The 26,174-nt window shown below is 44.8% G+C and overlaps 1 protein-coding gene across 2 annotated transcripts; it reads right to left on the reverse strand.

Annotated features, from left to right (window-relative positions):
- Positions 1–1,589: 1,589 nt before the first annotated feature.
- LOC120849601 lies at positions 1,590–26,001 on the reverse strand. 2 transcript variants are annotated; one of them, XM_040221847.3, is made up of 6 exons: positions 25,740–26,001; positions 9,833–10,028; positions 7,656–7,792; positions 5,673–5,801; positions 4,900–4,964; positions 1,590–2,059 (listed from the first exon to the last, which is right to left on the reverse strand). In XM_040221847.3, the coding sequence occupies exons 1-5, from the start codon at positions 25,858–25,860 to the stop codon at positions 4,948–4,950; spliced, it is 600 nt and encodes a 199-aa protein (XP_040077781.1). In that variant the 5' UTR covers positions 25,861–26,001; the 3' UTR covers positions 1,590–2,059; positions 4,900–4,947. The 2 variants fall into 2 exon arrangements, with proteins under 2 accessions (XP_040077781.1, XP_040077780.2); XM_040221846.3 differs by having other exon boundaries at positions 5,658–5,801.
- Positions 26,002–26,174: the final 173 nt, after the last annotated feature.

Here is a 26,174-nt window from a genome sequence, read left to right on the forward strand (position 1 = left end):
TGTAATGACAATGAAAATACAAAAGAAACGAAGGCGAAAATAACTTCTAGACACCATTCGCATTAAATTATTCGTACCGTCTACTTCTTGCGTTTGTTGTAGCAATGCGTGTTGCAAGTTCGTCTGCTTCTTTTGCTGAGGTTGTGGTTACGTCAGAACGTCCAGCTCTGATTGGCTTTGATTGACGGATAGTGGGTAGACCTCAAGGCAGCTTGCTTTAAGGTTTACTCACTATCCTTCAAACAGAGCGAATCGGAGCTCGGTGTTCGGACGTCACCACAACCCCTGCAAAACGAGCAGACGAACTGGCGCTCTGGATTGTGTTACTTGAAGCGGGCTTACCAGACCATATGAACGACCATCAAACCGCTTTACATTCCTCAATTTCTCAGTGATTATGCACAGAATAAACTAAGTTAAGAAAGTAATTAAGCCCAAAAGGATATCATGGACAGAAAATGTTGTTACACCGTCTTGGTTTAATGTGGTTAAATTTCCCAACGAACTATAAACTGTATGACGCAATATATATATATTTTTCAAATTGTTTTGATTTCGGTACTTCAAAGGTCTGCCATATTATTCTAGAAGTGTACGTTGGTTTTCTATTGCTTGATTAGAGACGGGTAATATAATTACAAAAAGGTTCTTCGCCGCCGTTAGAACCTCCCATTCGCCACTTTTTGGGAGTTCATGTTAAATTAGCATTGCATTACTGCGAAAAATTTCAGCGACAGGGTAACTTAGTTTGAAAAAAGTGCAATGGGAATTATGCTAATGCAATTAATGAAAATTTGCAGGCGAGCTGGACAAGAATGATGATAACGAATGGCAGAAATGATTGTGTTAATATTGTCACAAGTCTCCAAACTGAAGCATATATGTTTGACTTTACACCTTATGCCATTAGATCTCATACTATACTTGTGTTCCTGATACATAAATACATCATTCAAATTGTAAAAAAAAAATAGTACAGTAACGTACACCCTAATAAATGGAAAGAGCGATGTTCCGAATCAACATTTCATTTTTTAAGTTAATGGACTAATGAAAGTAAGCATTTGTATGTGATATAGCGGTGCTAGAATGTAATAAGAGGCACATTCTTCTAACTCCAACAAATCCGAAAATTCCTCTTATAAACCTAATGCTTCATTGAACACACCAACTTGGTTCACGAATCCAGCTCTTCGAACAATAACAAACTTGATTAACCCACATAAGTTTGATAGTATAATTTTGTTCAAGCGGGTGCACCCTATACGTTGGGAGGCCGAAACGATACATCAACATTTCACTTCTACGGACAGAAGTTCAAAAATGTTGGCTAGCCGGCCTTAAACTACCCAAGTCCTGTTTCCTTTTTTTTTTATGGCATGAAGAAGTTTCACAGCTTCAAAAACTTCTAAAGTGTTTGACAAGCGTCGTGAACCTCGAGAGGGTGACAAAGTTGGCACAATCAGAAGTATTGTGCTAAAAAAATTCGTAACATCTGTGTAACGATTGCGTTTTTGTTTGCAGAACTTGAGAAGTGTGGGGTAGACTAACATAGTATAAACGGCCGCTAGAAGCATGACCTTCTGGCATTTTCAGCATCAGTTTGTGTTTATTTTGTGTTTCTTCGACTCTTTAGTGCTCAGTTGAGTTCTTTTTTTTTCTAGTAGCTTTACTAAGCATTGAGAGTATAGTGTCTGCTCTTCTTTATCGCAACAATGAGCTTTCTATAGGCAGTGGAGTGCAAAATTCAAAACAAATTTACGCGTCAATGTTTCCAGCTCACTTGCAAGCAAACTCTTGGCGTCGACGGCACAATTTCTAGATTGTTTCTTGGATCGCTATGAGGCAGCTTTCGCAGACGGCACCTTGCTTCGTAGGAACCAAATTTTAGGCATCCAGGGTTGGGAAGTTGGACTGTGGCACACGCGCGCACGTTGCTTGATGATACGCACGATTGTGCCTTCTGATGCTTGTTCTTTTTGGTAGATTCTCTGACGGCGGGTTCACGGAGCGAACAAGTGGGCTTCTGTGAACGCTTGCCAGCAGCGTCGTTCACTTCCTGAAATTGATATCGAATCGTAAGGCTCCCGACTAACGAAGTGTGAGAAGATGCACACCGCGTGTTTCACCGAACGCCCGCCAAACTTTTCGGATAAAAACTACACATTGCTAAAAAAATAGGATCTATACTGTCACTGTGTTAGTCACTGTCATGAGGATTTTAATAAGGGGTAACTCCGGTACATTTGTTTAGATTAAATATTCAGTTTTTAAGTTAGTTAGGGTTAGTTAGGGTTAGGCATTCAGTTTTTAAGTGAAGAGAGTGCCCCTAATTACGAGGCGTCCTTTTTTTTTCCCGATTCTTTGTGTAGTTTCGTAGATATCCCATCTCAAAGTTTTGTTTCGGAGGTCTACGGTGAAACCGAAACTACCTGCTTGAACATGATGGCAACCCTTGCGATCACCTGCATGGCTGTCATGTGACGACAAGTTCATCTTGCCGTACCGCAAAACGTGTGCCTGTCCTAGTCGTAGGAGCAGTTCCGATCAATCAGGTAAGACGCTACGGCTGTTACTGCTTTGCTTTACAGACATTAGACATCCGCAGAAAACATTCATAAAGTTGTCGGTTGAAAAGCCAGTTTGCCACGATGAACGCCTGCTCAGCACAAGCCCCCACTTATCCTCTGAGAAGAACTACAATCTTGGTGATGTGAAATGCACGTTGCAGAAGCGTTGTTTAAGTTAATCGTAAGCTCGCGCTGAGCAGGAACGGACTAAACATGGCCGCCAGGGAATGCCATTTTCGATACCACAACGAGCTTTACCGAGCAGAGAGTCAATAATCTTCGTGTACGGTCGCCGAAGTGCACTTACAAAACTACGGACGCTAAAACACAACATAACATAAGCAGAAATCGTCCGATGGGTCGGCTGAAAACGCAAGGCCGAAAGAAGTGGCAGTGCGAACAAGAAACCTCCTTTAAACGGAGATGGCAGCAGGGCACAGGGTTGCTTGACAAATAGCCGACCCACTGAATGCCCGCCGAAAATCTGCAGCGAGTAGCATTTTTAATATCAGTTTTAGAGTGGTTCGCGGTTTCCCATTAGTGCAATATTATAGCAGCCCCCGTATTGCGTCTCCAAAAAAATCGATATCAGCCATTTACTTTGGTTCGACTTCTGTCCGAAGTTACCCTTTAACCTTTAGGGCCCCTACGCACATTTGCGTTTGAGAGCCTTGGAGTGCGTTCGACTGCGTTAGGTATAGAGGGTATGTGGTTAATTAGACATTTAATTAGTGTTGCGTAATATTTATTTTTATTTAGTGCAACATACCTGTAAAGCTACAGTTAGAAACTGGCTGGGAACTATCAAAAATCTATTCCATCGTCAGTTTTAGAAATACTGTTTTACAGGTTACTGATAGGGTATCAATATTTCTGTACGTTGCATTAGTTTTTGCATAAAACCTTTGGACGACGTGTGAGTTAACATTTAAAATATACAGTGGGATTTGCACAAAAAGAGTGTTTGGATGCCAACTTTTTTTATGTTCACATGCATCACACCGGGCAACAATGAGGTGTGCGATACTAGCATACAAAACTTGAAAGTATAAAACAGATAGTTTTAGTGAAAGTATAAATGAAAGATGTCCGGTTCCCGTCCTCGTCCTCTCTGTTTTATACTTTCAACATTATTACGAACCAGCGCAAGTAGACAGTTATTCAAAATCCAAACACACAAAAAAATACACTCACACAGCGCTGAACTATCAACTGAATTGTATTTCAAACTTCCTCTTCTTCGACCCCAAGGAATAGGTTGCCAAGGAAGAAAAGGGGAAAGACAAGGCAAATGGGGGAAGGCAAAAGAAAAAGAAAAGGTAAACAGATGAATAGAAGACAAAGGAAAGGGGAATAAAGGAGAATAAGACCAGATGTCCAAGAGTTACAAAAATTACAAAAATTACAAAAATTACAAAAATTACAAAAAATTACAAAAACTCTTGAACTCTGGTCTATTAGTATTATCATTATTTGAACTGTGCTTTGCGTGTATGTATTCTTTTTCTGTGAACATCCTTTACATGAATTTTTGTCTTTTTTTTTTTGTTTTGTTTTCTGTGCCACTGCTGCCAAATGTAAGGATGGGGGGCCGAGGACTTGTCAAGCTGCATCATGCAGCTTTTTTCCTCGGTCTCCCTCCGTCATACACTTTTGACGGAAAATAAAACATATTATTATTTTCACTAGCTGATTGTTCCATCCCCAAGCGATATGTTCCTGCATTCGTTCGAGTTTGACAGGAGCCTGACGTTCAATTAATTAACCTAAGACCGGTAACAAACTCGGACTCTCGTCTCATTAGAGCAAGTGTAAATCAGGGTTTATAAATAATAGTTCAGTTTTTTCTCTTTTTTTTTCTTTTTTGTAATGTAACTTGCATATTGTTATAGAAGAAATCATATGAGAAATCACGGAGTGAGAGACCCATTTTTTTATTTGTGCTTGCAGCTCGCATAAAAAAAAGAAACCCGAATACCCAGAAAGTATAAATATTGGTTATGCGCCGAGAAGCTGAGGGAGAGGAGGAGACGAAAGGGGGCGTCAAAACGACGATCTCTGATTGGAAGGATTAGTGGGTAGACCTAAAACTATCTGCCCTTGTCTCCACTGCATGCGTCGAACGCGTTGAAATGAAGAACGCCGGCGTCCGGCTCTCGCGTTCTAACAGGTTGGAAGAGTGCAGTGGAGGCAAAGGCAGCTAGTTTTTTATCTACCCACTAATCCTTCCAATACGAGATCGGCGTTCTGACGTCCCATCTCGTCTCCTCCTCTCCCTCAGCTTTTCGGCGCATTAGCAATGTACTAGAAAATGTCTTGTTATACTTACGTTAAGTAGCCACTTCTTCACTTTATGCAAGCTAGGACTGGACGCGCGCTACACTGCTGTCGCCCCTGATAAGGAGAAAAGGCCGAAACATATTTGGTATCTTAAAATTCGCACATTTCTAATATCAGAGATTTAGTTCGACTCGCGAATTGCGAGTTATTAAGTTATATCTTTCATAAACTTTTATGTCTAGCTTGATTTACCATTCAGGTCCCTTTCATTTTTATTTTTGATCGAGTCTGCTTTTAATAACGAATATCTCAAATGCTATTTCAGATGTTTATTGGCTGCATACACCATAGTCATTGAAAGCTTAAGACACGCAGGGTGTGGCTCAGTACGTTCACGCTTCGTGCTCCGTGATCGGTCCTTCGGCCATTTTTATTGACAAATGCCACAGTTTCATTGGCTGCGGAGCGATGATAACTCACTGGGGACTCGTCATGCTTTGCCTATCTTAGCTGTCGTTGACTCTACATCAAAAATACATAAGCGGAAAGTTAGAAAACAAATACAATTCAAGGATGGAAGTCAATGCTCTTAGCGTTCGACCACGGCCGCTTGAGTCTATCTACACGATATCACAGTTAACATAGTTCAATTTTAACTTCTGATGGTGACTTCTTTTCTTCTTTTTTTAAGTTTTGCACGATTTGCGTACGTAAGCTTGATAACTGTCGCACTGTCAAAGAGTGCACATAATTGCACAATATAATGCTTTGTTGAGAGAGAATGATCTTTATGAGCGCATGGATTACCGGGCGTGGGCTTACGCTGGCTCGGAGTTTTGACGTTGCCGTCCAGGGTCGGGCTGCCATTTGTAGAAGCCAGCGGGGCATATTTTTTCTTGTTTCCGGGCGACTCCGTCGGCATCGTCTCCATCACAAACTCTTGAGATTTGTCTGCATGGGGGAAAAAAAAAAGCGGGACCTCTTCCAAATGCATACCATAGAATTGCAACCCACCGTAAAGGAGCAGCAAAATGAATATGTTAAAAAAAGAAAAGATCAAAGCCTGTACTATGCCTTTTTTCTTTTCAATCTAGCAATGCTTCGTGATGATTTTAACTATATTATTCGCGACTTTGTGTTTTTATATAACTTGTCGCTTGCTAATGCCTTAAGTGAAAGCTATGCCAAATACATAACCAAGGCAACGCTAAATACTTAACTAAAATTGATTTAGCTAAGTAGCCTTGCTTTTTTACACCTTATCGGTATTTAGTAAATAAACATCTCGTTTTCGTGAATGTAAAATATTCAACCTTTGCCCAACCTCAAGTGCAGTTGTAAAAGTTGACTGTTCCAAAGGAAAAAAAAGAAAAAAAAAAAGAAGAAATCCCTAACAGCATCGTTGCTGCGTAGAGCTTGCTGGTATTCTTTAATAATTACATTCCACTTAGCAATACAAATCACGTACGTCAATCTAAAAATAAAATAAGAAAAAAAAATTATTCAGTTTAGTTTAAATGTCAACTTAATCATTTTCAGTAAACGTTTTTGTATTGCCCCCTAATGTGTCACTTTCTTCTCTATAAAAACCAAACCGCTCTCGACAAACAAGTGAGCGTATGGCCACACGGAGTGTAGGCACTGGGCACGCGCAGAAACCAGCTTTGTGATAAGTAAAGCGTCTGTGGGTGATGGGGGACCCAAACCGAACAAATTTGTCGCCACCGGTTTATAAAATAGGGTTTTCGCAACGGAGTGCGGCGCGCTTGCGTTTCCCGCTTGCAGCGTCAATGCGGTTAACAACTGTATTAACTAAAAAAAGAAAAAGATATTAAAAAAAACGTAAGACATGTTATCTTGACAAGTACTTTTTGTTCGCAAATAATAATTAAGGTAAAACCACATTAACCTGTCTAAAACAAGAGACAATCTAAAATCGGTATGAATATTGTTAGCTGTTTTCGGTCAAAACAGTCGAATCAGTGGCGCTCTAATCTGGCGCTCGGTCTCGAATTGTTTTTGACGTTTGTGTGCCGCGTTGACCGTCTGTCGCTAAAAATTTAGGCCTTTAACTATGCTGAAATTGAATCGAACGCTGGCGAGCATACTCTTTGAGCAGCTGCTTTATTTTAATCTGAGCTGCAGCGGCTTGAAGCCTTAGAAGACTTGTTTTAAAGGTTCAGCCAACGTTACAAGAACACTCAATCTGGAAACCTACCCTTGAAAGCCGGACCACTAGTGTCCACCGAGACTGAACAAGAGTAACGTTGGCTACAGGTAACGTGCCATGAGCACTCGGCCGTTCGAGCCAAGAAAATTCACTCAGAGTCTCGGAGTAGCGAGACGGCGTGCCGACGGTTACCGCGTCTCTTTAGGCTTAGGAACGGCCAGAATCGGAAGACGATCTGTAAAATGGGGCGAGCTCACCCGTTGACTATCTGTGATTTGAGCGAGATAAAGCGAAGCGAAAGCCGGCTGCACCATTCAGTGGCAGTGAACGGGGCTAATACGGCAGCGACCATGACGAATTCACTCCGAAGCGAGCGGAAAGGGCGCTGTCATGTTCGCCGACGCAAACCCGGCCCCGAGCAAATAGGGGCCCCTACGCCGTTTCTCGATTTTTGCGTTAGGGTCGAGCGCCAACCCAAAACCCAAAACGAAGTTTGAGTTCGACGCATGTGCAGTGGTCAGCCCCCATTTGTTAGGAGCCCCCGAGACTTTGGTGGCCCCTATTCTAAAACTCTCTTCTGCCAACATGATCGAGGTGGTGCAACTTTGGACAGCGATGAAATGCGAGCAACTCACGGTGCGGGATGTCGTGATTGTAGCGCGACCTGCAGGCGTTGTACAGCGGGCAGCGCGGCCAGAAGCAGCACACGATGACGAGCAGGGTGAGCGCGAAGCACGTCAGCGTCACCGAGACAGCGATGGCCGTCGCCAGCCTGCACGCACGAGGTCGCGTCCGTTGGCGATGGCGTTGGACGCAGACAAGAGGAATCAGAGAGATGCAGTCACTGACAGAATGATACAATACAAAATCCTCACCTCCCGTCTTATTTTTCTTTTCCCTCTGCACAAATGGAGCGTTAGCGGTTCGAAACCTAAGTTTCATCACTATTCGGTGCCTTATTCAAAAGTTATGAGTGATTTTCTGAAACTTTCAAAGGCACAAGGTCGGCAGACGGAGTTCTCGACGACATGGAGCACAATGGCGCCAGCTACCAAGAGTGGGCCGAGTTTTTCCATTGAAATTGTCAAAAAAACTTACTGGTAACTTTTTAATAAGATAACGATTAGTTTTAAAACTTTGGGATCTGGTTTGTACCGCTAGCGCTACCGCTTGTGCGGAAAATGAGCGTTCGGCGAAGCGTAGTTTATTTTTCCGTTAAAAAGAAATATGTAAATTTTGTTTTTGGACACGCTGTAGATGCCTGGCCTCCAGTATACGTGCTCGGTGCACTCCGTTGTGGTTTGGTTGCGCGTGCACGCTGGAAGCTAACGATAATGCCGAAGCGTTATCGAAGGCAGGAAGCACGCGCTGGATTCGGGACAAATGAAAATCCTCCTTTCCGCTTAACCCTGTCAGCGACTAAAGTATCGAGATTTAACAATTATATATCCGTATTAACGCGTAGCAAGGAGGACCTTCGAATAAACGAGGGGACGATAAATACAAAAATCATTTTTATGCTCTAAATAAAGAAAATCTTAACAAAATAACATTAGTTTCTCCCATACAACCCTAAAATAGCAATATTGATTGACTGTTCTCAGTATCTTTCGCGGCAAAACACTGGTATATTCTGCAATTTCTTGGGACTCCTTCTTATGTTCTGTAAGTATGGTAGCTATTGTACTTTTCATCTTTTTCTATTTATTTTAAAGTCATTTTCTTTACTTTCTATTTGTGTTTAAAAAAAAAACATTATTTAAGCACCACCGCTAAGAAATATTTCCCCCTCACTACGGTTCTTCCCCCGACGTAAAGAAAGAAAAAAAACAAGATTCCAAAAATAGTTAACGAAAGGGAATAACGCGGTCGAGTGAAAGTCGTATTAAGACTAAGCCGATAGGGCGTAATTTAATAATTAGTAATGAAATTTGAACCGTCTGAACAATTACAATATATAAATAAATAAATTTTTTCTGGGTTTTGGCATATCTGATGTATCCCATTTCTATTTTATATTCAAGGCGCAGGAAGAGGAAAACGCGCGCGATGTACATGTACTCGGGTACCCTACCCGCGTTTTTAAAACGACAACAAAATCAAACGCAAAGAAACAAATAAAAAAATCACCGAATCGGCTTATGACTGCTTTGTGTAAGTTAATTATTTTGTCAAGGGGCTTCGGTCCTCAAATCCCAGGATCGTCAGGTTGCCCCCCTCCTCCGTCTCTCGGTGTTGATTGCAGAAAACCTTATAAATAACCCTTCCCATACTAAAGCGTGAAACACTGGTAAGCAAAAACCGCGTCGCGTGTTGTTGCCGAAGGACGTAACCATAGCAACTGTAGCTGACGTTGTGACGTCAGCGACAGCTGCTATGGTTACGCTGTTAAGCGACGCGACGCGACGCAGGTTTTTTGGCTTAAAGAGCCTACATTTCGGAGAGGGAGCAACTTAAACCACGGGGAGCGTTTGCATTATAATGGCGGACGCCTCCTGCGCCGATTAGTCACGAGGGTGGGTTCACTGCGCTGTCGGGTGGCGAGGAGGAAAGGCTGAGACGCTTACAGACGATCAACGCTTTCGTCACCTCCTCGCAGCTCGTATAGCAAACGTAACCCATAAACCACGTGACCTCGATGGAACAGTTGGAAACTCTCTGCAATACAGGCTCTGTAGTTTTTGCTCACACTCGTTTCACGCTTTAAGTTTTATTGAGGGACCGCTCACTTTTCGAAGGACATGATATACAAAAAAACCAAGCCACGGAAGGTAAGAAATGTACAAAAAAGTTTTGAGGGAGGGCAGCGTACGTGTTGTCAATCTCGTAGAACCATCTGTCAGGAGGGCAGCATTTGGAGGCCTCTGGGCCACAGCACTCCGTGTAGTCCGGTGGGTGGTAGATGCCCGGGCAGTGGTAGTAGTAGTGCTTCCAGCTGGTGATGTTCAGCAGGTCGCTGCTGTTGGCGGGCATCTCCTGCTCCAGGTGACTCATGCATGTCTTGGCCGCTGCACACGCCACCACGACGGTTCGCGTTTGATCATACGACGGGACGTTAAACCCCAGTCGACAGCTATGCAACAGCGCAGGAAGCGCACGAAAGCTAATTTGATTCATTTTCCGGTATATCGGCCTTGTCCCATAATAAAATATGTAAGTTCAATCTTCGTCGCAATTATTACTTGACAGCTAGTACAAAAGTCCGGCAATCGGAAGAATGTTCTGCATGCGCTAATAGAGGATGCTTTCATCTTTACTATTTTCCACCCTTCAATCAATAAAGTCAAGGTTTCTTTTTTTACAGCGGAGCTTTTAAGGGCTTGTTTCTCCAGGATTGTGTCCCCCGCAAAGAAATGAAGACACCGAACTCTGGACACCTACCGCCATCTATGAGCGACGGCGGTACCCACGTGTCTGGTTGACGCCGTTGCTCATAGATGGCGGCAGCCTTTCCACTCCGGCTGGCGACTTGCGGCCGGCCATTACTTTCCATTGTACAGCTCCGCTGGTCTTCCTTCTTCACCAAAACTAAAAAACGGAAAATTTCTTCTTTTTTTTTTGGGGGGGGGGGGGGGGGGGGAGGGGGGGGGGGAGGGGGGGGAGGGGGGTTGGGTCAAGTTTTAGCAATAAAATATCCTCTCAATCATCCCCCATTTCCCCTTTCTTCTTTCCTACATACAGTCGGGGTTTCCGAAACGGCGTGACGTCAAGTACAGGATTAAAACATAGTCGTTTAATAAATACCTTTTCAACAAAAACAACACACACACACACATTCAGGGGGAAAACTGACCATTTCTCTATATAAGGCATCAAATGGCCATCCAATTATTTAAGATTAGTCACAAGTGCTTCGAGATTCCTTTTTAGAGACACACAAGACAGAAAAGGTATAGACTTATAATAACACGCGATTCTTTAATCGCTCATTGATAAAAACGTAACCGTTTGAAGAGTTGTTGTAGGAAATTTTTAAAAATCTTCTTCTAGAAATTACTTATCATAAGCGGGTATTCTTATCCTTGTTGATACTCATACACCTCCATACACGCGCCGCAATTGATCTTCCATAAGTCGTGCGTCTTTCCCCAGCATTTTTTTTTACTTAGTCTGCCTTTCCGGCAACCGTTATGGTTACCTACTGCTAAATGTCGATATATCCTTACATCGGCCACTCTCGTATATCCCTTTTTATCGCTCGTCTCTATTCTGCGAGCAACTCTTATCATAAGCTTGCCAGTCAGTCGCGCTACATGTATTGTCTTTTTTTTTTTTTTATAATTATTGTTAAATGTATTTTAAGTTTTATGTTCCTTACTTTTATAACCGAATGATTTCTTGCCTCTCAAAGAGATGGCGCTGCAACCGCATTAACAAAACCCCTGTTCTTCTCATCGCTTAGCTTATTAAAAGTACAAACGTATGTTACTATACATTTCTTTATGTGAGACATGTGTCCTATTTTTAACGTGTCTCGCTATTTCAACTTTTTGTGTAACTCGAATAGCGCCGTTACACCTCTCCGGGACCGCATCTTGAGTGTAGGCCAAACTGCTCTCGTTATATACAGCATCACATTTTTATTTAAACTCGCAATGACCAAACAACTTTTAAAAAAATAACGAACCATTTTGGGGGTTTTGACGCATTGCGGAGGAGAACGCCCCCGAAGGATCCACCATCCCTACAATCCCAACACTCGACAGCGTCAACCGAGTTTTAAACATTGTCCCGAAGGACATTCGCGCGGCGTAAACGGAAAAAAACACCAACAAACACACACAAAAAAAAACATCTTTGTATCTTTCGAAAGAGAATACAGACGCGTCAGAAACTGCGCTTGCCCCCAGACACGGGACGCGACAAACTCTGTCGGTCCCAGGAGAGAACCACCAGCGATATTTGCTCTTGTTCTCCCTTTTGTGGCCGCCTCTTCTTTTTCTTTTCTTTTTTTCATTTCTCCGGAGGAATTGACTCAAGCGTGAGGAAGACATTCGGGTCGATAGTCCGCTTTCGCTCGGGTAAACCAGACGATATTGACCAGCAGGGCTGTCGCGTACCACCCGGACCGAACCGCTACAACCGGCCATAACCCTCGCCATTTTTCTGTGTGTGTGTGTGTCGCAGGTCCCTTGTTGCCAGTCGGCGCCACTGGGCGGCACGCAGGCGCCCTCTAGGGAGAAGTCACGCAGTTTCAGTCAGTCGGGGCTCGTCCATGCGGCGCGCGCGGTAACTATTCTCCCGTTTCGTCTTACGATGCTCCGCAACGGGCGCTGTGAGAGCCACGCCAGCCAATCCGGCTCTACGAACGAATCGTGAGACTGCGTTCCCCGCGCGTCGCTGCTCCCCACTCGGAGGACACGCGGCCTTGGATTGGTTTTGACGGATCGGAGTGTCGTCTGCGGTTCGTCCTGAGACACTCGTAAGCTGACAGTGCGGGGGAAGTTGCACGCTCTCCGGGTCAATCGGCCGCCTTTCTTTTCATCTTCTGAACCCGCTCTCCGCGCGTGGGTACACGGCCGGACTGGATTCGAGCGCTTCTTTGTCGTGCGGCCTTTTCCGTCACAAGAGAAAGCATGAGCATCTTTCTGGGGGGGATCCCCGCTACCACCGTAACCCCGCTGCTGGAGTACGTTTCTCGTGACTCAATGGTCTATTGTCGTGTTCCGAATTGCACGTCAACATCGGGGAAGACTTCTGGCGTGTCTTTCCACGTGAAAAAGAAGATACCAAGAAAGACCCTTGTTGTCAACAAGCACTCATTTACGGTGTGTTCGTGAGGACCTCTATTCCCGTTGCAAAGCATTTAGCAAAATATTGCTTCGATGGCAATTAAATGAATAAACGAGAGAATGCTCACACCCTCCGATTTTTGTGCCCTGGTACTACGCCGGGGAGAGTCAAGGCCTGTTCACACATGTAGCGGAGCGCTACAAGCGTAGCGCTAACCTCGCGCTAAGCGCGTGCTGACGGGAGCGTTCACCAGCTTTGTGTCGCACCGTCAATACTGCTGTTCATGGCAGACAATAAGTAGCAGACGACACGTGAGAAGCGCTACATTAGCGCTTCGCTGCATGTGTGAACCGGCCTTCAGCATCCAGGCCTTCGACCAGCGCTGTAATTATGCCTTTTCTAGTGATTTTCAAAATGCATACTCAAAATTAACGTCCACCGCCGGGCACCGAGAATCTAGCATCACCTTACGCGCACGTCGCATTTTCAGCGCAACGTAAGGAATAGTGCATAGCAGTCTCCGCGAGAGTTTTGCAAACAATTTAAGCGTCCGCTTCTTCTTTGTCGACTTCTCCAGCTTGCTTTGACCGGAGTCCATACTCGTAGACAACTTTCTGTGGCATTTCCAAAGAGGGGAAGAGCGCACGCGTGCACAGCTTTGATCAGCAGTCAAGCGTGCGCTCCCGTACCTTTGATTGCATGTATACACTCCGTGCGGGAACTATAGGGGGCGCTTTGAAAAATGCGCGCAGCGCCGCTAGCGGAGGAGCTGGCGTTCGACCGTGAGGCGCGTTCAGCAGCTTGCGGCGCCTTTTCGCATGCCAAGCTGTGGCGGTGGAAGCGCGCACGGACGAAACTTTTGCTTTTTGAGCCGATACGTTGAGGGTGACGTTGCATGAATGCTGGGGCAGACCTAAGAAGGGCATTTAGCTGTTCTCCTCTTCTTATATATTGAGTTTTAGTCGTTATTTGGGGGAATTTCTCTAGTTGCGGCCAAAAAAGGAGTTGGAGCAATTTTACGAAAAGCAAGACGGCCGCCACCATAATTGCTTTGAGTAGGAAATTTATTTCGTTCGTCGCTGTAAACGTAGGACTGCTGGAACGATGATATTGGAGGCGAGTGAGATGTCCACTAAGTTTCTGCACGAAGTGTGCCAAGTTTCATTAAGACAGCAGGTGTGAAAGTTCTTTCTAATAATGCTGTGTTATAGCGGGCTGTGCAAAGTGCAGATTTGGGCACACAGGTGCTTGGACTTGACAGTAACATGACACAGCACTTATTATACAAAAAACAAAAAGGTGGCACCAGGTGAAAATTTGGTTTGGGCGGCGTAACTCAATGGGAACCGGTTTTGACCATGAAAAGGCTGTCAAGGGAATACCACTGGTCGGTGGAGGTGGAGACTTTAGAGGTGGGAAGGGACTAGTGGACTGTACTTCCAATTGAAACAACTTTACGAAAGGTGGTTCCAAAGCCGAGAAAACGAAGTTGTCGGCCAACACACGGTTTGGCCGCCAAGGGCTTTTGCGGTCAGCTGTTGTGTAATAACCTGTTGTGCGAGGTGCTGATTTTCGGCCCACAGGTACTTTGACATGACAGTCACTTGGCAGAACACTTATTATCACAAAAATAGTTGGCATAGCGAAACCAGGTGGAAATTTAGTTTGGGCGGCGTAACTAAATGGGAACTGGCTTTGACCGTCAAAGGCTGTCAGAAAATACCACTCATGGTGGGAGGTGCACACTTCACAGGTAGGAAGGGACCAGTGGACGGTACTTCCATTCGAACCTATTTGCGATAGGTGGCTCTAAAGCCGAGAAAAAAAAATGTTCTCTACAGAACTCGGGGTGTCAGTGTTTCCACATCCAAAAGGAGGCTGATCAAGAAAGAAAGCACACCACATAAACTTCCATACTCAAACGCCGATTCTCCAGTGGTTCTGAGTTTCATGGTAGTTTTTTTTTAGATTTATATTTGTCACTTTCTTTACGGTTCAAATCTTTCTTCATGAAGTACAGATTGCGTGCCGTATTTGTCCGGAAATATCATCGACAGGTACGATGGGGACGAAACTTCTTTGGAGGGCATTCCTCCAACGAAATTGGCATTGCATACCCGCGAGTGTGGGATGGCATTTCAGTTCGTCCCATCGGCGCTGACACATGTGGGCGTTACTGGTACGAAAACAAACGCAGAGCGCAAAGCGGCAGTGCAGAATATGTCAGGCGTGCCGACACAGTGGCAGACATGATCGGGACACCAAATTTCTCGCGTCGTGCGGCACGGCTCCACGGTTGTCGCTGTCCCACAAAACATCGGCGAGGTGAAAAACTGTGAAACTTTGTCTCCACGAGATACGACGCATAACTATTGAAGCACTTAATGACGCAGCACAGGCAGCACTTCATGCTGTGAACCCAGCGCAACAGCACCACTCCGAGTTCAACGCGTACCAACGTACGCCGGCGTGGTTTCGGTTTCGTTTTCTCTGGGATGCTCACAGCCTACCTTCGGAACCGGCCGCGCGGCGGCGCGCCAGTCGCGTCGCACGGAGTGTATAGCTGCACAATTTTGTCCCCGACTATAGCAGTGACACATTCTACGGCCGCGCTGTGGCACAGCTCCTTGCCACCCAGCGGCACTTAGAGCCTAGTATGTGCCAGCATCGTTTCGTAAACATGGGTGTTATCTTGCCTCACTGGAGAGGCCATAAGACAGCGAGCGCGTATCCAGTCCGGCAGTGGTGGGTATGGGCGGGAGTGTGGTCACGAGGTGAAGGATAAGCGTATTACTGGTCCGAAGAGCTCGTAACGACCCCTGCGCTGTCAGCTTGGGAGTGAGAGGCGTATACCTTTCGGGATTTTTGTGTGGACGTAGGCAATGACGTTTCTAAAAATAAAAAAGAAAAAGGAAGGTATGGTTGATATACGTGCCAGGCTGATGCTCTGCTGAGAGTTTAGATTACGTTTGTAGTGGACTTAGAACAATGTAAATAGGCAATTAATATATATTAAGTAACTAGTGGAAATCTTTTTATTCGCTTCCAGTTTTGTTTTTATTTTGTAATAGTATGCTTACCATTCACATTTTAGCATGTTTGACGCGTCGTAGTAGCACTCCATAGAGTCTTTTTTTTTTTTTGGCGTTTTTGACTTCTGAAATCAAAATTATGTTAGTTTATTGAGGAAGTAATTTATTTAAAAACCGTACCTTTAAAAAAAATAATGTTCTAGACAGCACCGCTCTTTAATTCAAAGACGTTAAATTTATTATTGCAAGCCACATTCATGTAATAATAGTACATGCCTTTCCACCAAACTTTCAAAGGATATTAACTTCGTGTTGCGTGTTTTGAAACTCCATCGAGCAATTTACTTCTCAACGAACACATACAGTTTGAAGGAGAATCATAGTTTTAAAGGTTTCAATGAAGGTAACTTGAAAGCTAATTAAAAAGAGAATATAAGTTGAATTAAAGAATGGTTTTATAGTTTTTGAAAATAGCTGACCGATTTACTCTAGGTTTGCTACATTCAAATGAAAACGCGGAAAATATCATAACATAATAAAAAAAAATCTAAATATTCAGAAGTCATTGGAGGGGAGCTCCGGCAAGATATTTATGATTATTGATTTTTATAATTTTGTTCATATGTTCTAAATGTCTACCCGCGAGTATGCCTACAAAGTATTCAATCAAAATGTTCTCTTTTTTTTAAATAAATTTTGAAGTTTACGCGTAGACCAACGAGTCACTTGCTGTTGCTCTACTGGCAACAACGAGCAGAGGCACTCTTCACGTGAAATGTTGTATCCGAGAGCAGACGACTGTCAATACACGGCGTTGTGCTTTGTAGTGGTAGTGAGCTTGTGTGGTTTTGCAAATTTCGTCTGGTTTAGGCTGTTTGCGGCGTGTTACTGAGGATGGGGGGAATTGGTGATTGCCTGTGGGGTGCAATAACACCCCGAAGAAATGCAGCGGAGTGACATGTCATTGGCTGCCGACCGAGAAGTACCTGCGACGGAAATGGATCTGAACAGGTCGACGGGACCGCTGGCTCCTGGCGTTTGCGTCGTGCTAAAAGTACAGTTCACATCTTGCCAGCAAATAAAACCTTCCATGCCATTCTGCTTCGAAGCGGCATTTGAGTCTACATGTCAGCGGATTGCGAATGCAGCCACCACGGGCGGTCCCCTCAAAGGCGATGACGGCGGATGAAATGGGAACGGTGAATCGTATGAAATCTTGTACTAAAAATCTTGAAACATTTGCTGGCCAATGATTGATTAAGACAAGCTTGATGAATCGTAGTCCATTATTTCTCACGGACGATCGCGGTGCTTCTGACTGCTTTTGACGCTGGGCGAAAGAGGCCCAAGCTGCCCATGTGCTGATGTTTATACGACATCTGACCTCAGAAGAAGATGGCGAGCCAGTAAAGTCGCAGGTTTAGTTTTGGTTTAGGTTACATCGTATTTCTACGATTAAACACCATTTAAATTATTTTCTGGAAAATTTACTTGCTGCTCTAAGCTCCGTTTCTTTATGCTCTTTTAGAAAATATGTTTAGTTGAAAAACGTTCAAACCGACGCCGGAGCTCTGAGAAATTTCATTATATTTTGTCGAAGGAAACATGATTGGCCTTTTTTCTTCCTCTGAATAAAATGAAGTTTAGAAAGATCACGTAATATCTTTGGAAGCTACGTTACCTAAACATTTTTTTATACAAAAAATGCATTGCATAAAACCCTCTAAACTTACTGCTTTGTAACGAATGCTTTGTGTGTAAGCAAAACCGTCAATTTCCTTTACATTTATTCTTGTTTTTTTTTTAGACTATATATTGGTTTTACAAATATAGGCTGTGTGCTTTTGAAACGAGACGTTCGATTCCGATTCTACTTCCAGGAGAGTCTCTCCGTGGGCACGTGCGGGGACTTTGAACTAAATTCGTGAGGATTGAGTGCGTCTCGGCAGGATTCGGCGTACCCGTGTATGTATGTATAGGGGTATTCACGGCGAGAAAGAAATCCCGGGGATTTCTCCCCGGCGCGCGCGCGTTACGAGACGAAAACGCGAGGCTTTTGCACATCGCAAAGCCTGACGATTTCGTCGCAGGATGCGCGTGCCGTGGAGAAATCCCCGGGATTTCTCCCTTGTGTGAATACCCCTTATCTAACCCCCCCCCCCCCCCCCCCCCCCCTGTTTTTGCTGTTCCTTTGTTCCCCCTATACTCATCATCGAGGGAGGAGAAAGAACATATTTCTCTCATCCGTGATTTTAGTTTTTTTTTTCTTTCGAGTTAGGGGGTTATTTATCGGTGTTTTTTCATTTAAATCGGTATTTTTTAATGTCTAATTTCAATGTCGGAGAGAAATTTGTGTTTATCGGGCTTGTGTTGAAAAGTGACTGTATAATTACTGGAGAAAATGCTAGACTCTTTAAGTTATAAATTATAATATTTCCTCCAGTAATGCTGGTAAATATAGGAGAAGGGAACGGTACAAAGAATGTGGTGGTACTAGAAAAGAACAACCCCTAGGAAAGTCCAGCGCGGCTGTATTCCGTGTCAACAAGCAAAAAAAGGGGAAAAAAATCTTCCCGTAAAGTTGTCGTTTTATTTTTTTTTTTTATTTTTTCTCAAGGACAGTTCAAACTTAAATTTTGTGTCTTTTACTATTCACTGATTCAAAGAAAACCGCCCTGGGGGTTAATTTTTGGTGTTTTCGGTATATACCCAAAACACGGAACCCTATTTACAACCCAACGCCATTCACCACACCAAAACCAAATAGAGAGCTGCCCCGTACGTTTCGCTTCTCCGCAGTAAGACTCATGGCAAGGTGAAGTACCCCTTACAGAGCAGGGCCCGGGATGCGTAATTTTCTCCTCGAAATATTATTTATATTTGAGTATTACATTTCTCTTTGAAATATTGAAATATCTGCCAACTAGCCCACCATATGATCTTGATGCAGTTCTATTTCGAAATTCGGGTTTAAAATTTACTCAGGCACATGTAAACTCTTATCTGAAATGTGATTCTTTACAGTAAGGGTTTTGCTCTAGTGCACTGTTGTTCAGCGCTAAATGGAAGGTACACGAATCGTGTAAATTACAACAATCGTATCTAAAAAAAAGTTTAGTAAAAAACAACTAATTTTGCATGTAAACATTTTTTATCACATGCTAAATTTTGGACCTTAGTAGCTGGGAGTATTTTATCATATTCGATTCCGCGTATTTCCTCGAGTTTTATCGCTGCTGTTCCGGCGGGACAAGCATTCGTTCGGGACGGCCCCTATATGCAAACGGCCATTTTATTAACGTTGACCCCATAAAAAAAGTAAACACCGCGTAACATAAACCAAACTGTAGTGCGCGGACAGCGACGAAAGACTGCAGCGCTAGACTGTATTATTTCTCCTTGACATTTAAACGCTCCCAGAGTCAAACGTCCGACTTCGGCGGCCTACTTTTTCTTTCTTTCCAAGAAAGATTTTTACTACCTCGGTCGACGCCACAACGTTCTTAGCGCCGTCCAGCGTCGCGAGCGTCGGCAGCCGGCGCTAGAAAGAGCGAGCAGCTCAAACCATAGAGAGAGGTTTGCAATTTGATAATGGCAGCCTCGTGCGATGATTGGGTGCACGTGCACACGCGTGCGTTGTCGAGGGGCGATGAAGGTATCGGGTGCGGAGAGACGAAGCGAGACGGAGACGCTTTCAAACGATAGACGCTTTTGCCTTTTCCCTTCCTCGCAGCTTGTGTTGCGAACGCGGCCCATGGACCACGTGACCCCTATCCAGCAGTTGGAAGCACTCCGGCGTCTGGGCGCCCTCGCGGCGCGGGCGTCGGCTCCGGCGGCCCGGTCCGTCTCCCTCCACCACGCCCTTGCGCTCCGTGCCCGGCGACAGTGCGGCGTCCGAGGCCCCGCCACTGGCGCCGCCGAGGCGCCAGGTGAAGCGAGCCCGAGCCCATCGATCCGCACTCCTTGCACTCGACAGCGCGGGAGTTTACAAACGGGGTCTAATGCTAATGTGCCTAGATTACAGAGGGTTTCCAACTGCTTGGTTGAGGGCACGTGGCTTATTAGTCCCGTTTGCAACACGGACTGCGAGGACGTGATGAACGCGGCGATCGTTTGCGGGCGCGTCTCCGCTTTTCCGCCCGCTTTCCTCCTTTCCACGAGACAACGCGACGCATGCGCACTCACGACCAATCTGCCCAGGAGCGTCGAGATTGTGTGAGTTGCTCCCACTCTTAAATCTTCGCTCTCCGGTTGAACGTCGCCGCCGAGCGTTCCGACTCGCGGATGAAATAACCTTTCTGGGCGGAGAATGCATTTCCGCCTTGGCTCCTCGGTCTATGCATGACCCATCTCGCCAATGTCTCATGGGGGCAATCAAAGACACGAGCGCGAGTTTGGATTTGCGGGTCACCTTGTTTCGCACCGGAGAAAGCACGTCTTAAAGCTACGTGTGCCCGCCTGTGACTTGGCCTTTTTGAATATTGCAAGCCCCGCGAGAAAGCGGGAAGCGGGCGTGCTCGGCTCCATGAATATCCGTGTGCGTGAAGATTCGTTTAATTCCAAAGAAACACTTGTCTTTGAGTCTATGGCTGACTACATGAATTTTTATACGAAGCGGAGAGTTGGTTTCCGTTCAAACGACTTTTTAGGTTCCTGTTGTCTAGCAGTCACCAGTGCGGCACGCTCGCTGACTTGAGGATGTGACACCATGCAGCAGTAATTAGACTGCCAAATGAATGACCATCTCACCATTTTCGAGTGTGCATGTCCCTTCACGTGCTGTTGAAGTACTCATTGCAGGCATTCTCGACGTCCGAGTTCACCAATGCGTCTTGATCTAACTTTCTGGAGTTAACACTCAGTGTTATCTCGGTGTCTATGATGGGAGTCCAGTGGGTAGCTTCACAAAACGAAAACGGAATCGTGTGAAATGGTGGTCCGCCTCTGACTTTTGTTATTACTCTCAATGGGTGTTTGAGAGCTGTAGGTATATCCATGTCTAAAAAAAAACTCGTCGGCTCCTAAACGAATATTCCTTTCATCGCGATACCCTGGCAAACTTCTTTTTATTTTTTTTTAATTTTCCCTTTGTCTTATTTTTGAGCTTCTAGTATCACATTTTGTAAAACACCCAGTACATCCATACGTCAAGCTTGATGGCGAAAAGAATTGCGGCAGTAACTATGTTCAATATACTCAGGATTTGTTCTGAGCTCATGGCTTTTAGCTTTTCATACTATTGTTGAAATGGTGAGCTAGGTGTCAACAACTTTGAGATGCATATTTCCTGATGTCTTACTTATTATTATAAGCTGCCATAGCATTAAAAAAAATTAGCAAACACCACGAACAAGCATCAGTTTTAATACATTCTTATAGTTTATACAGATCTTTCATGGTATGACAGGATATTCAAGAGGCGTTAGAAACGCAAAATTGTTTATTTGCGTTTGCTGATGTTCTAGCGCTCGCAAGTGAACGGGACGGAACTTGTCCCAGTTTACGTTTGCAAAAATAGCACTTGTTTAGGAGTAAAATTGTGCTATTTCACTGATTGGTTATAAAAGTCTTCTTAATTTAGGAGATTATTTTTTGGGGCAGGCGACTTATTTCTTTATAATGAGCTGTGCGGAAGTACAAGTGAAGCGACTTGCTCTATTTTTGTTCGTCTAATTGCTCTTAGGTGATTCTTATTTGCAAAGATGTCTGCTACAATATCATTTTCATGAAAAAAAAAAAAAAAAAAAGCCGTAGGTAAGTTTGCTCCGGTAGAAACTTTGCACGCTAAAACGTTGACATGCATGTTCTGCATTGCGAGTCGCCTGGCTTAAAGAAACTGTTCTTGAGATGTCCGTGCTTTAGATGGAACTATCTTATTTGTCTTATAAATCCACCTGAGCTATAATAATAATTCGTTTTCGTTTTAATAAAGTTGAAAATCGTTGGTATTTGTAACAAATATTTTTAAACCACACTTCTATCAGGAACCTTCAGTTAAATACTTATGCATTGTCAGGATATTTTCGTGTTTCATGTCTCAGGCATAACTTGGGGAAATAGTTTGTAAAAATTACTTACCTAACTCCTTTTTTTTGTGTGGCATGCGAGACATATAATTTTAAGGACGCAAACGAAAGGTTACTTTTGAGCGACGCGGGTATCTTTAATAAATATTTTCATGGCGCGAAATTAGTCCGCTTTAACTATGGCGTTCGATGCAACATCTGCGGAGGTAAGATTTAGCCACCGAAGTACGACATTGTTTTACGATACTTCAATTAAACGAAATCGGCAGAGAGTGAGTTATGTTGTAATTATAGCAGCTCTTATGTCATACTGCGTGGATACACATTAAGTACAATAGAATTGGAATCGTTCCGACGCCACCAGAGAATACCCGGTTAATCAGGCGTAGTTGGTATTCTCTGTAATAAATAATATTCTATATCTCGTGTTCAATTTATATGTTGTTGATAACTTACGAATATCCAGCCCGAACTGAAAATACGAGAGGTCGCTCACACAAGTACTGCGTGTTCAACGTTCCAGTGTGCGCCTTGACACGCTGCTCACGGTTTTTCAATGCAGTGAACAAAAACTTAATTATTACATTTCCTTCGCACTATTTATCTCCTTGTAGTTGCAACAGCTTTTCAGCTCGCCAATTCACTTCGAAGATTGCGTGTGGGCAGGCGTATTTCTTAACTTCAGCAATTCTCTCTCCGGTCTACCAACAGACACTTTTGTTTTGAATGATCAAAGGTTTAAAGAAAATCTCAAATAATAGAAACACAACTTTCCATGGCGAGACTATGCGGGCAGAAACTGAGGGGGAGGAAACAACGCGTTCGCCTGGCGTTGAAACAACGCCAGACTCCGACGCTCCGCGTTTTAACGCTTTCGAACAGTGTAGTAGAAACATTGCTTTGCCTCTACCCACTAATGCCTCCAGTCAGAGCATGACGTTCTGGCGTCTCCTCCGCGCTCTCGTTACCTCCTCTCCCTCAGCTTCTACTCGCATAGTCGCTGACAGACCTATAAACGCAGGGTGTCTCTGTTCATTGCCCGGCCTCCAGCACGCGCGCGTCGCCTTCCATTGTGCTTTGGCTGCGCGTGCACGCTCGAAGCTCACGAGACGCCGAAGTGCTATCGAAAAAGAGGAAGCACGCGCTGGAGGCGGGGACGTTTCAAGGATATCCCCGGCCGCTCTTATTCTGGTATTGGCTTTATATGAGCGTCGCGATGTTTCGGTGGCGCCCTCTACTGATTCCTTTCCATGATGTCACGACCAGGATTTTCCTCGCCGTGACGTCACGAGTTGTAATCCTGGCTCTTATCGTCAGCTGCTAACAACCAACTCCGTAATGTGAAAAAAAAAGCACGGTGGAAGATTGGAGTCAACGCATTCTTGAAGCAACAACGTTGAAGTTGACGGTATTTGCGTCGATGAAACCAAAATTAATACGACTAAAGACGTAATAGTAGTTTCTCCCATCGTGAAATGCCTACCACAGCAATCTTTTGGGTCACGCGGGTCGCCTAGAAGCGCTAAAAAAACGCAATAATTATTTTTGATTAAAAAAAAACTGTGAACAAGGAGCGCGAAATAACGCATTGGTTAGTTTTGATTCCAAAAACTGCAAACGACGCGCGTGAACACACGCCGGGACGCTAGGACCACACTTAAGGAAATTTGCTCGAAGCAGGCAAAACCCTCACTCGGGTGACACTTTTTTTGGATCCTAGGCGTCCGGCTCTTATGGGTAACCATTACGTGTGCAAACAACACGTCCGCGGCCTCCGCTGCTCGGCGCTTCCGTGTCTCGTCTCACTGATTCCCGTATGTTCGCGACTCACCATGTTTGCCGAAGAGCATCGGAAGCAACGCGTCTTACACAGGATGAGCGACCCCTCACGCAGCTATTGAATTGAGTGATGTTCGATTAAAGATTAAGGCAGTCTTTATTCAGATCAAGTCCCTTTACTGCTTCCGAATGATGCTCGAGGAAGGTGGCCTTAAGTAAAGAGATCACGTTCAGTTAGGGGGAGAGGCGGGGGAGAGAGGCATTGAGTCATGGGTCTTTTTCTGCTCCACGAGGTGTCGGACGTGTTTACGGTCGGTGATTCACGCCGTCCGCTCGGGCAAAATCTAGACACCTAAATATAGCTGACCGGCTTATAGCGATATGCGGGAGCTCCGGTGGGGCACCGGGACGCGAGCGATACGACCGATGACGGCTTAACGAGAGTGGTACGCTTTTTAATCGCGATGTCTCGTTAATGTGGACACATCCGCTCCCCCAGAAAAAGCGTCCATAATGAGAGTTGTTCGTAATAACGAGACAAACATGCATGTAGCTGCCCAGTTCGTGCACCAAAATGTTCTCTATATAAAGGGTATTTCATGGGGTCCGTGTTATCGAGACATGACTGTAGTTTGTTGGAGGCCGAATTATGTCATCAAGTCTACGCGTGCTCACTTGTCCTTTATTTATGGCAACGCGGCAGGCAACATAAGCAACGAATAGGAGCCGAGCAAGCTCGTGTTGATGTTTAGACGAAACTCAAACAACACAATATCAAATCTCACATAACAAAACAAAACAAAATTTCGTTACGGGTCGTTCGGTTGCTTGGTAACCGTCACCAGCATTCATACAGCGACCGATCAAACGTAGCCCCCTATTCTCTACCTGACCATTGTCCTCCCAATTTGTTCCTTCTTTTTTTTCGTGAGTGTGTTTCGACGATCACGGCGTGCCATTGTCCAGTGCGGGAGCTTCAGCGGCGAGTTATCGGACCCCAAAACGGATCGGGTCGATCGTCGTGGCGGGTTGAGCGAACTTCCAGTCCGGAAACAGCTAGGCTGCCTTCTTGACGAGAGCGACAGCGCTGAGAAAAATCACCTCACAAACACCGTTGTCCATCATCCCTACCCGGTCGATCCTGGCTCTCTGCATATCTGAGTATTTTTTTGTTTGTCGCTTTTTTGCCTTTGGAAGCAGATGCTTGCGTTAGCGAGATTAACAGGCGTAGTATGAAGGAAAAAAATAATAAAGCGCTTCGTTGAGCCTTATCTATGCGTCCACGGCGGCCGGGTGCGGTGCTTGACGTGGAGTGCGTGCGAACATAATTGAAAAAAAGAAGAAAGCTTTTCCTGAATACGTTATTTTTTTACCCTTTCTTTTTTATCTTGCTCTATTGAGGCGCTATCTTTTCGGAATAATAGGGTTTTCGACACCGGCCACGGCTGCCAGCTGTCTCCTTAATAATGTTCGAAATTATGGATTCTCTACATATAGCTATATTGCAGCAAAAATAAAAAAAAGCCGGATGTTTTTGTGAAAAGCCACAATTATCAACAGTTTAGTTTCTAACAATAGACACGCGACAAAACTCGCGCGTTTTTGTTTTTAATTGTATCCAGCGCGCTTATTTGATTAGCGTTCAACGAGGCACGACGTCGATCAAACAAAACAAGCTAGGATTAACACTCGAGAGTGAGTAGTGCCCAAGACAGCCGATATTTCTCTCCCGAGATCGCGCGCGCCCGGCTTTCAAACCGCTTCGCTCTCTCGCTCGCTCGTCGCGCAGTAAGTAGGACAAACGATCAGCGTCCCGACGGAGCAAAGACGAAGTTTGAATCGAGCCCTGTCGGCGTCGAAGAACTGGACGACTTTCAAAGAGGTCGCGGATCTTTCCTTCAAAAGTGGGCGTGGTCTCGAACACTAGCTCGAAACCGTCGCTAGGAGCTCAGAACAAAATCAGCCTACCCACGCGAAAGTTTCTCCCGAGTTTCCCAACACACGCTCAGCTGCGCTAACGAGTTCGCGAGTTTGTACGCGACGGCTAGAAGAACGTGCACGCGACGTGAGATCGAGCTCGGGGCTCCTCCCTTTTGTTCTGGCTGCAAGTGTGGTGTCTCCGAGTGGCGTTCCAAACGGTTGTACTCACCGACGGCGTGCAGGAAGCAAGCGGGGACGATAATTTTCCTGAGAGCGGAGCTTCCCGGCAGCGCCGTCCAGGCAGACATCTTGACTGGGCGGGCGCCGCTCGGTCGCACATGTTGAGCCATCTGGTGGTGGAAAGGGGAACCACCCCGTCCCGTTCTTTCCCTATTGTTCCTCACCGCTCCTCACTTTGCCCCATTTCTCTTTTCTCTCGTTCCTTTCTGTCTCCCCCCTCTCTCTTTACTCCTCTCCTCTTTATTGTTTTCTTTCTTTCTCTTGTAGTTGTGTTTTCAAGAGCGGATTGGAAAGCGTCGGTTTTATTTGGTAGTTTGAAAGGTTTGGGTGTTAGTGCGAGATACCGGAGAACAAAGGTCGATGTGTGCAGTGCTCACGTACGCAGGGGATGGAAGATTTTATCATCGCTCCTAAAAAAAATAAC

Source organism: Ixodes scapularis, unplaced genomic scaffold (assembly GCF_016920785.2).
Source record: "Ixodes scapularis isolate PalLabHiFi unplaced genomic scaffold, ASM1692078v2 PGA_scaffold2__306_contigs__length_199485367, whole genome shotgun sequence".
Lineage (NCBI taxonomy): Eukaryota > Metazoa > Arthropoda > Arachnida > Ixodida > Ixodidae > Ixodes > Ixodes scapularis.

Bases quoted from the DNA above. Each gene is read 5' to 3' on its own strand.
- LOC120849601 (XM_040221846.3), bottom strand. From the start codon at position 25,860: ATGGCTCAACATGTGCGACCGAGCGGCGCCCGCCCAGTCAAGATGTCT. The intron at 10,029-25,739 runs GTGAGTACAACC...TGGCGTGTGCAG, and splicing joins TTGCTTCCTGCACGCCGTCG to CGGCCAAGACATGCATGAGT. The intron at 5,802-7,655 runs GTGAGTTGCTCG...TCCCCCATGCAG, and splicing joins CAATCACGACATCCCGCACC to ACAAATCTCAAGAGTTTGTG.